This window comes from Lobosporangium transversale (genome assembly GCF_002105155.1).
Source record: "Lobosporangium transversale strain NRRL 3116 chromosome Unknown BCR41scaffold_26, whole genome shotgun sequence".
In the NCBI taxonomy this organism is placed as follows: Eukaryota; Fungi; Mortierellomycota; class Mortierellomycetes; order Mortierellales; family Mortierellaceae; genus Lobosporangium; species Lobosporangium transversale.
The window spans coordinates 452262-464715 of NW_019029004.1; the positions used below are offsets into that span (position 1 = coordinate 452262).

The following is a 12454-nucleotide window of genomic DNA, read 5'->3' on the forward strand; positions in this document are numbered from 1 at the left end:
TGGATTGGGCCTTGAGAGGGAACGTGGTGGTCGCGCAGGAGGGGGCGATGCGGTAGCTGCGGGCCTTGCTGATGATGATGGGGCCGTTGTACGCGATGAACCTTCGAGGGGTATGGGTTGCACTGCTGTACCTACTTCTGGCTCCGACTGAGGCCCTCGCTCGTCTTCTTCTTGAATGGTCTCCATGGGGATGGTGAGTTCATCGCGACTGTTGCGGGTTTTATACCATGCGCGCGTCGGTTCTGGACTACCCGCGGGTAGATTCACTGGTTTCAGACGGTCTTTATGCACAAGGTCCATTTTCGCTTTTCCATCGGGCCAGATAAGCTTGTAGGCGCCAAAGGGGTAATCGTCTCGACACGCAATGGTCCATACCAAGGGTATTCAAATTTCCTTTTCGCTATGTTTTTTACTAAAACCCAGTCGCCAATCTCGTACACTTGCCTCGGAGCTTCGGGGTCGATGTCATGTCTCTCATTATACCTTTCCTCCATGAGCCTTGCGGCTTCCTGTTGCCGCTCCTCGTTTGATAGCCTCTCAAGTCTCAATCTTTCAAGCTCGGCCTCTCTCGCGGCTTGAACCTCTGTGAAAACCGCTCCATCGAATACATAAGGACGAGTGAGGTCGCCAGGTATCGTGGGCTCGATTCCATAGACTATATACAGTGGTCATCAAAAGTCATTCAATGAATTAGGAATTTCGGCATTCTCATTCCTTTCTCCAATTTGATCTTGCTTGTCGCTAATGAAACTTACGTAGCGAGTTTGACCATCGACAACGTCACTCCTGCTACAATGTCAATGAGCTCCTGTTGCTAATTGAAAATTTAGATGAATGCCAATTATTGGCATCTCATTGAATGACATTTGAAGAAAATCAGCAGCTTTGCTTTATTTGTTTTTTTTTTCTGTTCTTCAGTAATGTGTACGACCTCCTTTCATGCGATGTAGTTCCTCTACCCTTCGTGGCATACTTTCATATAGCTCATCAAGGAAGTCAGGTGGAATAGATGTCCAGATATCCTGTAGTCTTTCCCATAGTTCATCCAGATCCTTTGGTACCTTCTCATATCCCTTGAGCCGATGATCCATGTAGGCCCATACATTCTCGATAGGGTTGAGGTCAGGAGAATTTGGAGGCCACTCCAAAGTGGTAATGTGTGACTTAATTAAGAACTCTTTAACCATCCTACTCGTATGAACACTTGCATTGTCCTGCTGAAAAATTAACTTTTCAGGGTTCTGGCCATACCACTTCCATGAGCCGAGGACATAATCTTGTAGAACATCAACATATAAAGAGGAATCAACTGTGACAGGGATCCTGCAACCATCGCCTACACCATGATAAGTGATACAGCCCCATCACATAAGTTTGTTATGTGCTCCTCTTGATCTCTCTCTAACATCTCGATCTTCTAAAGTCCTGTGGCCGGGTCGCCTATATTGTGTTCTTCCTCCTAAGGACCCTAGCCTTTCAAAAAGCTTTTCGTCCGAGAACATCACTCGCTTCCAGTCATCAACAGTCCAGTCAAGGTGGTTGAGGGCAAAATTTTTCCTTTTCGCAATCTGCATTTTTGTCAGCCTAGGCTTGAATGGGCGGACATAGTTTTTCAAACCGTCTGATTTTACATAGCGTCGGGCAGTCTCTACACTGACATGCACTCCATGGCTCGATCTGATGTATTCTTGAACTGCCAGAATGGATCTAAGTTTCCCCGTATCAACCTCGCGTGCAATAACCCTCTTGGTAGCAGGGGAAACCAATGAGGGTCTGCCCATTCTGGGTTTAGGAATATTGTCCTTGACGTCCCTCCTGATCCTTATTGCCGATGAAATAGAGATACCAAGACGCCTTGCCACTTCGCTTGTAGCCTTCCCTTGTCGAAGTAAGGCCTGAGCATTTTGTACCTTTTCCATAGAAAGCGTCCTCATAATAAATACTAAACGATGTGGAATGTTAATTGTAAGTAGAGGTGTATGAAGATATAGCTGAAGGTAATCTTGGTAGAAAAAAGAGAAGTGAAAAAGTTTTTTTTGCAATCAACATTGAAATTCAGCAGAAGTTATTCAATAGGCAGGTCAAATTGAAATTGGTTTTATTTCACAATGAAGTCATAATTAGGAATGAGACATGAAAGTAATCATGAGGTGTGGGGAACAAATGCACTACCCCAAATATACTAGCCACATGCTAGATGAGAATGAAGAAAAGGAATGAGAATGTTAAAAATTCAAAATCATTGAATGACTTTTGATGACCACTGTACAACATTCTACTGGAGCAAGCCTCACCAAGAGGCCTTTGAAAGACTGAAGCAGGCAGTCACCATGGCACCCGTACTCAGAATTTTTGACCCTGCCCTAGCAACTTCCGTCGAAACTGATGCATCAGGTTTCGCCATTGGTGCAGTCTTGTTCCAAACAGATCACAAGGGTGAATCGCGCCCTGTTGCCTTTACATCACGAAAGTTGAGCTCTGCAGAACGAAACTACCCAACCCATGAGCAAGAATTACTAGCTGTCGTCCACGCCTTAAGAACATGGCGATACTATTTGGATGGATCTCATTTTATTGTCTATACTGACCATGCCACATTGCAGCATTTTCCAACCCAGCCAAACCTGACTCGGAGACAGGCCAGATGGATGGAACTCCTACAAGAATACGACTTCAACTTCAAGTACAAACCAGGCAAAGACAACATCGTCCCCGACGCTCTCTCAAGGAGGCCTGACCACAAGGCGCAGGATCCCGCCAGTGAGCAGATTAACTCCATAGAAATAAGTTTGGACCCAGGCTTACGGCAGCGCCTGATAAAGTGTTACCCATATGACCTTAAGTTAGGATCACTTTACGAAAGCTGCCGCGAGGCAAGTCCCTCTGATCGTTATTTTGTTGCTGATGACCTATTGTGGATTAACATCGCTGGACAGACACGTTTATGTATCCCGAATGATCCTAACATTCGCGCTCTCCTACTTCATGATGCACATGATTCTCCCATTGCTGGCCACCTCGGCTTCGAGAAAACATATGAAACCATGCGAAGGACTTTCTTTTGGCCACGAATGGCCCGAGACACCAAGACTTACATTGCATCATGCAAACAGTGCCAGCGAAATAAACCACTGCTTCATCATCCTGCCGGATTATTCAAACCTCTCGATATACCTCTTGAACGATGGGAAACTGTCACCATGGACTTCATTGGCCCTTTACCCAAGACGAACCGAGGGTTCAATGCCATAACTGTATTCGTAGACAAGTTATCCAAACAAGTCCACTTCTGCCCTAGCCATACAACGGACACTGCTTCAGATATCGCGCGACTCTTCTTCAATAATGTCTTCCGACTCCATGGCATGCCACGAGCTATTGTATCGGACAGAGACTCAAGATTCACGGGACACTTCTGGACCACATTGATGAAGCTCATGGGAACTAAACTCCATATGTCTACAGCATTCCATCCTCAGACAGACGGACAGACGGAGCGAGCCAACAGGACCCTGGAGGAAATGCTACGATCTTATGTCTCGTACAAACAGAATGACTGGGACTTGCTCTTACCAATGATGGAATTTGCATACAACAACTCCGTCAACCCCTCCACAGGGTTTTCCCCCTTTTTCCTAAACCACGGTCATCATCCCATTGTCCCATCATCCCTCTTGAAACCACCAACAACAGATGTACCGGCTATCTCTACCTTCATTTCCACTCAAGCCTCTGCGTTGGCGCAAGCACAAGACGCAATAGCGACAGCTCAGGACATCCAAAAACGCCAAGCAGATAAAGCACGATCACCCGCCAGGTTCACTGTAGGCGATAGTGTCTTACTGAGTACGGAGCATATCACTGTCGCAGCTCACGCAAACCGACCCTCCAAAAAGTTAGAACCAAAATTCATTGGACCATTCAAAATCATAGAGAAGATCAACGACAACGCGTACAAGCTCGAGCTACCTCCAAACATGAAACAACACCCTGTCTTCAATACAGATTTATTACGACATTATCACGAATCCCTGGAGAATTTCGGCGAACGAGCACCTGCCAGACCCCCACCAGATTTAGTCGATGGCGAAGAAGAATATGAAGTGGAAAAGATTCTGGATTACAAACTATTTGGCAGAACCCCCAAGTGGCTCGTGAAATGGAAGGGATATCCTGACGAAGAAGCAACATGGGAACGGAGATCCTCACTAGTTAATGCAAAAGAAGCACTGGAGGAATTTCAAAAAATGCAACAGTGACACCAAAATTATTTTTCTCTGTTTCTTTTTTCTTTATTTTTCTTCTTTTTTTTTCTCTTCTCTCTTCCTTTCTTCTTTTACTATCTCCTTTCCTCTCTTCCTCTCTTCCTTTTACCTCCCTTCTCTGCCCACTCCAGCATGGTAACAACCGCCATTTCCTCCATCAATCGACGACGTTCCCGTGCTCGCTCTTCTACACTCACATCCTGGGTCTGCAATGCACGAAACTCAAACGCTATCAGCGAAGAACACTCTCTTATCATCGACAACCTCGGTCCCCCATGACGACTCCTCTTCCGTCGCCTCTCCGGCTCCTCAGGACCATCCTCTCCATCAACAGCTTCCCACTGTGCATTGTCACTCGTCGAACTTACAGAAGCCAAACGGACCCCAGCCCCCTCCACTCCCGACGTCGCTGAAGTACTCGACTCCACATGATCTCTGGCTTCCCTCACAGTTGGCGAATCGCCCACCTCAGGATACTCCTCCTTCGGTAGCATCCGCCCCAAGATTACAGGTGAAAGACGTGGAGACAATTCCAACCTCGTATCTAGCTCTTCCTCCTGAGGCACAGAATAAGGCTGTGTGGCGTCAGGGTCATCTGAAGAACCCTGGGAGCTTGGTACCGCCGACCGCTGTGTCAATACAACTTCAGAAAACACGCCACCAGAAGGAGCACGACCTTTACGCGGTGGCATTGGATGAGAAGCCTTGCGTGAAGACATCATGGAGACTTTTTTCCTTTTTTTGAAATAAGCAAAGAGGAATGAGGAAAGAATGCAACACGAACTCACCAACTCCATCGCCACTCATTCACCCATCCTCATCCACATGATCTGCATGAACCGCATGACCAGTAATTTTAACCAATCAGACATCACCACATCAATTTTTTTTTTTTTATTTATTATTTTATTTATTTCTCCTCTCTTCTCTTCGTTTTCTTTATTTCCATCAATTTTTTTTTCTCTTTTCTTCTTCGATTTATGATCTCCTTCATTTTTGACGGGAAGGATGCAAACGTGTTATACAATACTGACTCAAACCTTTGAGGAGGGCTCAACTATCACGCGCACCCCAGGCGCCAAGACGCCAAGCCCAAGTGCCAAGACACCAAGCCCCAACCCTATCAATTATCAGTATAAATAGTCCACTACGTTATAGCCAAATAAAGTATCCTTTGACCTTCGATTCCACCTAAGATCACCTTTGATTGTTACTATTTACACCATGTATGTGACGCACCGCCGATGATATTGACAAGTTCTTCTCGCCGCTGCTTGTCTTGAAGCCATTGCCAATACCTTCTTGTGCATTTGTGTTATCGGAAAGTTTGGGGTTTTCAATATCACGTAGGGCTGGGAATAGCAATTTACCACGAGAAGGGTTGAGATACCAATCAATCCATGGCCCAATCTTCTTGAACCTGGCACGAATGCTAGTGACAGTAGCCTCAAATTGCTTCACCGAGATTGAATCATCGAGTAACTCCATCCCAAGTTTCATGAACTCTGCACTGTCTTCTGCTGGAATTGTTGCTCCATTCCGTGCAGTCCTGTTCAGTGAGCGCTTGTAATGAACATGACAAAATTGATAGAGACCACTTAAATCAATTTCTTCATCATGAAGGCGAATTGCTTCTTTAAGGCTAGTATAAAGCCCTTTCTTTCGGCCTCCGACAAATCGCAGGTCATTCCAGGAAAGTGTTCTTTGAAATCGTCAAAAGTTTTGTATGCAAAGGATTTCAGAAAAACCAAAAAGTGCTTCTTGTAGTGCTCCTGCGATATCCCAAACATTATCGATATGGCTATTGGTACGTTCCTATTCAGAATATTGCATTTTCCTGACGTGAACGTAACGTTAATGTCTTGGAATTTCGTGTCTATTACAAATCCATGGATCGAATCACTTTGAAAGCCAGTATCAATCCACTGGCACTGTTGTTCCTTCATGAAGCTAATTTGGATGGTGATACATGTATGTGCATCCTCTGATGAAAGACTTGTGGACCTAAAGAAACGTTCCTTAACTGATTCCTCCAGCTTGAAAATGTCCCCTAGTGAAAGGTCGTTATTTTTTAAGAATGATCTCCTATAATAACCAACTGTATTGAGATTCCCAAGGGAAGGGTGAATATTTGCGACAGAAGGGCGATCAATAGTGCCGACTAGGAGATCCTTTGGTTTGGAGGCTGGGTTTACGGCGATGATATCTTTCAGTTTCTTCAACGACTTTAAACCAGGCTTCCAAAAGTGGGGTTTAATATGATCGTGTACACCTTGGTGGTATAGCTCTCTTTTGTGGTTTTGTGGTGTCGTGAGGAGAGAATGCTATGGACAACGTAGCCATGCAGGGCACATGAGTGAGCTGGACTTGGTGCAGGGGACAACTCTTTGTTTCGGGTAATGGTAGACAATGTTTCCTTCTTCCAGCTCGAGGAAGCTTTGGTCTACTGTGACACATACACCCAGGGGCCGGACAATGATACACACCCAAACAGGATTTGAAATACTTTTTTCTTCCCTTTTTCGCTTCACTGTGGCTATATGTTAACATAGCCCACCCGACATTAATATCAGAAGGACCCTCATCGGCATTCATGTCGAGAAAGTATGTTACATCTCCATTCGGAAAAAGTGGTGAATGTTCATGCATGTAACCCCTCTGAGAGTTGGAGAGGTCGTTTTTATGAGACATGTCTAGAGGGGAGAGAGACTGAGAAAATTTACCATGAGAGGATTCCAAAGTGGGAGAGAATGAACCAGGTTCTGGGGTAGAGGAGAGCTGCTCAAGTCCGGAGGTAAGAACAGAGGACGAAAGAGAGGTCAAATCATCAGTTATCCTGGTGGTCGAGGAAGAGTGATCGTTTTCTTGTGCCTGTGTAGAATAAAAAACGAAGGCAGCTAAGTAAATCATGGCCCCCTTTTTTTAATACATTATGAGTATACATATTTATGATACATACCCTTCCCTTCATGTGGAGGGTTGAGTCTTTTTCAAGGACAGGGGTGTTGTCCTTTGACCCCAAAAGAATCATAATATTTTTGTGGAGATCCAAGTCTTTTTTCGATGGGTCTAAGTGTTCAGCCACCAGGCAAAAGATCCCTGTCAAAAGAGTGAAAGCAGATTCCTTGTTGATAGAAATGTTTGACATTTTGAAGGTGTTGTAGGGTGATAGAGATTTATTGATAATTGATTCAGATGTTGCTATAGCTGGTTAGCAAAAAAAGTTTTATGGTAAGGAGATCAAACATTGTTTATTATTGTTGCTAGGTGAGAGCTTTATAGATCTATAATTAAAAGAGGATGCCCATATGGATGCACTCAAAGGAGATAACATTGGTTACAAGCCATAGTATTGAAATTGGGTATATTCTCTATGTGACTGTTAGGTGTGTTTGTAACTTCGCACACACCCAATTCAATGGCACCGGCCAGTGCTCCTATTCGGTTTAAAATTTTGTCAATTGATATTTATTTTTTTAATCTGAAACATCATAATTGACAAAATTTTAAACCGAATAGGAGCACTGTCCAGGCACCCTAGAAATTGACCCCGAAAATCTCAAGTTTGGACCCAACCTGTCGGTGACCGTTAGTGCATTGCACATAAGCCACACAGGCTGGTGACGAGCCTAAGGGTGGCCAATATTAATAATAATAAAAACTCTGGTCTTGACTTAGCGAATACCAGGAAATATCTCACTTCCTAGGGACATAAAAACGACTTTATAGACCCTTTTAGCTAGATCGTGACATATTATGAGGTCTCTCGCTCGAAAACGACACCTGGTATCAGTACTTTTATTCGATTCGAATAAGGTAAGTTCGAATGCTATTCGAACCATTGGGCATAATAGGACATGGTAATTTTTTTTTTTTTTTTTTTTTTTTTTTTATTGGGTGTAATAGTATAATGACCATACTTACGCTTCTTCATCCCAGGCCAAGTTCATTATGCTCGGTGAGAGAAATAGTCTTCTCCCTACAACGATCCAACATTTAGTAATTTTGGATTCTTGGTTGAAAGAGATTCCTTGATTGAGTCTTGTATAATTTTCTAGATAATAGTATAAGCAGCTCTCAAAGCTAGCAAATCAGATATAATACAACTCTGAACTTTAACTCACACCACTTGGCAATTCGAACCACTCAAATCACTTGAACAATTCGAGTTATGAAGGGCTCGAACCATTCGAATCGATCCAGGATAGGGCTTATTCGAATCGATTCTAATTTACCACGATTCGATTTCGATTTGTTCGAATCGAATAGGAGCACTGCCTGGTATCGCCTTTCCCGCCAATTTCTGGCGCTGCTCGTCTGCCAAAGCTTTCAGGGGAAATGTAATGACAATAATGCATACAGGCCATAGCACCAGTGGAAGGAAGTAAGTGTTTTCCCCAAGCACATCCTGCAACAAGTATGCAGACTTCTCCTCGTCCGATTGCGTCAACGACCCTGAGCTGAAATTCATTGGGGTTGAGGTGGAAAATTTTAAGGCATTCATTGATGGCAACAGAGTGGTCAAAGGTTGGTGATTGCATTGTGTTGAGTGGTTGGTATTGTGGGGCAGATGAATGATGTGCATTGAGTTAGGGTTAACTGCGTAGTTAAATAAGAAATATTTTTTATTGATGGTCAGGCTCGAAGCGAGTTATGTAAGTTTGGTATCAGATCGGTAGGAAACGAAAAAGTATTCCAAAGGATCTCTATGCCCAACATCACGAAGTTGCTTTTTTTTTTTTTTTTTTTTTGTAAGGAAATGAAGGTCATGTGCAAATACACTAACACGCAAAAACCGGGTAATTTTTTTACTTTTACTTTGCCGCGTCACCATGGATGCTGTACTCTCTGGGATAATAAAGTAAAAGTAAAAAAAATTAAAACATTCACGCGTTTTGCATGTTAGCGTTTAACGATTCAATCACGCTCAATCTGAGCCATCCGTTTCCAACCAATTGTCAGTAGTAGCAGGCAATGAGACATAGTCGATGTCCTGTGTGTCTACAACAAAAAAAAGATTGCACAAGTGCACAAGTGGGGACATTTTATAAATTTATAGATGACTTTGAACAAGCTACAGATATTTTTCAAAGCTATTGTACAGAATAAGTAAGCGCAAAACGACAGCTAAATACTAAGAATAAAAGAAATAAAAATAAAATGGATTGGTTGCGGATGGATAGGGTATCTGTTGTGAAAAGCATGCCAAAGTCGTGGAAAAGAGGGAGTAAAAAAAAAAAAAAAAAAAAAAAAAAATGCACAGAAAGAAGGACCATGTAATATTGACCATAGATAGTAAAGAAGTGTTCTCTGATATTAGCTGTAATATGAATATCTTTCCACTACTTGCTGACATTCATTCATCCACGGGTGGAGCATGGAATAATGTGAAGTTGACGAGGTTTGCCTGCGACTTTTCTTTATCGTGCCGATGGATGCGAATATGCTGATTTAAATTGTCACTGCGTGAAAAGCGTTTTGTACACGTAAGGACGGGGCATCCAAAAGCTGATGATTGTTAAAGTAAGAAGAAAAGGCAGATGGGTTACACCTTAGACTTCCCTTCATTATCATTTATAACCAAAATGATTAAAGGCAGTACGAAAAACACTTACGTTTATCTTGTGTATGCACTGATCGTATATGGCGCTTCAGATGTTCAGAGCGCTTAAAAAGCCTGCCGCAGCTCTCCATCGGGCACGTAAACTCTCTAGTCAAAATGTCCGGGTTCAGAGACGAACGGCGAGCTCGGACTTTGGTAGAGGTAGTAGATGCAGTTGTGGACGACGAGGCAGAGGAAATAGAGCCATTGGAGCTTAGTGAATTCATTGAGGCGGTCGAAGAAATTGACGTTGAAGACGCTGTGGGAAGCATTGGGGCACTGTCGACTATAGGAAGAGCTAGAGGGGCCTGTGCAGCCTCTAATAGTTCATGAGACTCTGTCATGGGATAAAGAGAACCAAGCGAGGCATGACGGGGGAAAGCCTCAAGCGGATATTCATTTGGAACTTCGAAACGTGAGAAAGTTGATTCATACAGAGATGATAGCGAAGAAGTTGAATACCCACGAGTACAACGGAAGGATTGCGAGGGACTTATGTCCACGGATTGATCAAATGCGACAACAAAGTCCTCAGCAGTCGGTGTGGTAGGAGTCCGCGAAGAAGAGGTGCCTGTATCCTGAATATCCTTTGAAGGATGAAAACATTCTGATAAAGTTTGGTGTTGTGGTGTGGTCTTGTTGCTGGCTTCATTAATACCAAATGGAGTGATTGGTGCTGGCAGTTGGAGAGGATGAATGGATGACTGATACTTGAACGTGTGAGTGGGCGTAAAGCCTGTGGTGTTATTGTAATCGTGTCCAATAGGGACCGATGAGATGGACTGGAAAGTTGGATCGTTGTTGTAGACCGAGGGGTCGGTTGTAGTAAACTGAATTGGCTTAGAAGCCATTTGTGGAAGTTGACTGAGTGGATGTGAATGTGGGGAACTGAACTGCTGAAACGGAGTTTGCAAGTATGTATGATAAGAAGCAGAACTCGTAGATTCAGAGAGAGCCAGTGAGTGCATCGCATTTGTATTCGATATGGCTGGTCTGCATAGGATGAAATAGTCTTGTGGGTAGTTGGAACTTTGAATATGTGGAGCAGAATGCGAACGACCGAGGAACGGCATTGTCATAGATGTAGCGACTGTTGTTATTTGTTGTTCATTATGGTCATACCCGGACATTGTGTCGTTTCGTTAACAATCGAAAATGTGGGGAAATAAAACTAACCACACGTGGGAACAGCTCTGCTGCGTTTTATCAGAATACTGGACAAATCAAATAAAAAAATAAAAAAAATAAAAAAAATAATAAAAATAATAAAAGTAATAAAATAATAAAAATAATAAAAAAAAAAAAAGTCGGATAAAGAGACCAGCAAGAAGGACAATAAAAACCCTAAGCCGTCTCCAAAGTAATCACCGCAGTGTCGTATAAATCGTATAAATATAGTCGAAAGAAAATTGTCCTTAAGAAGACAAAAAAAAAGTGAGGAGAAATAAACAGTGTGGGAAATATAAGTGCTAGGTGTAGGTGGACTCGACGTGGATGTGATTAAATCGAATACAAAGGGCAGTTTCTGGAAAAGAACCAAAGTTGAAGCAGTTCGAAAGATGAAGAAAAAAGGTGGACGTTTTCTTGAGAACCGGATCTCTTGAGTATTTATGCTTAAAAAAAAAGAGGAAAACACTATTCATTCAGTTCTTAAAGAATGAATGAGTTAGAATATGTTGGGTGCGGTCGACGCATTTATACATATTAATATATATATATTGAAATAATAAAAATAAAATAAGAAATAAAATAAAACGATGCAATCAATCGGGTATATTTCACAAAGCACAGTTCACTTTTTGTCCAGCATGCATGACACATTTACACAAGGAATACAATGCCAACTCTAATGGATGAGTTGCATTGAATAAAAAGTCGCTGTCAATAATACACCTCTTAATCTATTCATTTCTATACTTTCTGTATTTCTGCTTCTTCTATATTTTCTTCTTGTGTTTGATTCTGTTTTGTATTGTGTTGTGTATAGCTTTGTGCATGGAGGATGTTAAGTCTGTTTTTTTTTTTTTTTGCCTCAGTACTTTGTATACCATTTTCTCCATTCATGACTTTTCTTATCTTCTCTTTACCATGCCTCATCCCTTCTCTTCACATCGCCTATTGGTGTTCTTTGTCTTTGTGTGCATAAATGAATATATATTTAGCCTGTATGCCGTGCCTCGTCCTATGTGCGTATAAAAGATGAAATAAAAGGCACTTATGCTTTATTCCCTTAATGCAAGGCGCCTCTAAAAAAATATGAACATGAATATTGTGAATCACTCTCGTGTTCTTATTTCCTTCGTGTCGTTTCTACATTGATACATTGAGTGATCAAAGCACGCTCAAGGTTGACTAACCACCGTATGTAGTCAAAGGTCAAAGGCCCCCTTTAGCTATTTGGCGCTTTTAGGCTTTTCTGATCGATCGATCTCATGCGTGTTTGTCACGCGAAAAGGACTAAAGACACTAAACTCAAATGCCTAAGCTAGAATAGCGCACAAACTCCGCCACGCGTCGTTCGTCGATCACTCAAGATACCAAGATTTATTAATTAAAGAAAAAGAGTCAGCAAGTACCTAAAGGCACT

General features: G+C 42.5%; 2 protein-coding genes across 2 annotated transcripts; both read right to left on the reverse strand.

The window, feature by feature from the left end:
- Nucleotides 1-5834: 5834 nt before the first annotated feature.
- BCR41DRAFT_356618 (hypothetical protein) lies at nt 5835-6553 on the reverse strand (the record flags this gene model as incomplete). The annotated part of the gene is made up of 3 exons (XM_022024675.1): nt 5835-6066; nt 6108-6315; nt 6361-6553. Coding segments are annotated over 3 exons (489 nt in total), but the record flags the coding sequence as incomplete, so codon positions are not given.
- Nucleotides 6554-9621: 3068 nt separating this feature from the next.
- Nucleotides 9622-10094, reverse strand: BCR41DRAFT_307956 (hypothetical protein; the record flags this gene model as incomplete). Its single annotated transcript, XM_022020885.1, has 2 exons — nt 9622-9773; nt 9881-10094. 2 exons carry the CDS (start codon nt 10092-10094, stop codon nt 9622-9624), a joined length of 366 nt encoding a protein of 121 aa, XP_021880023.1.
- Nucleotides 10095-12454: the final 2360 nt, after the last annotated feature.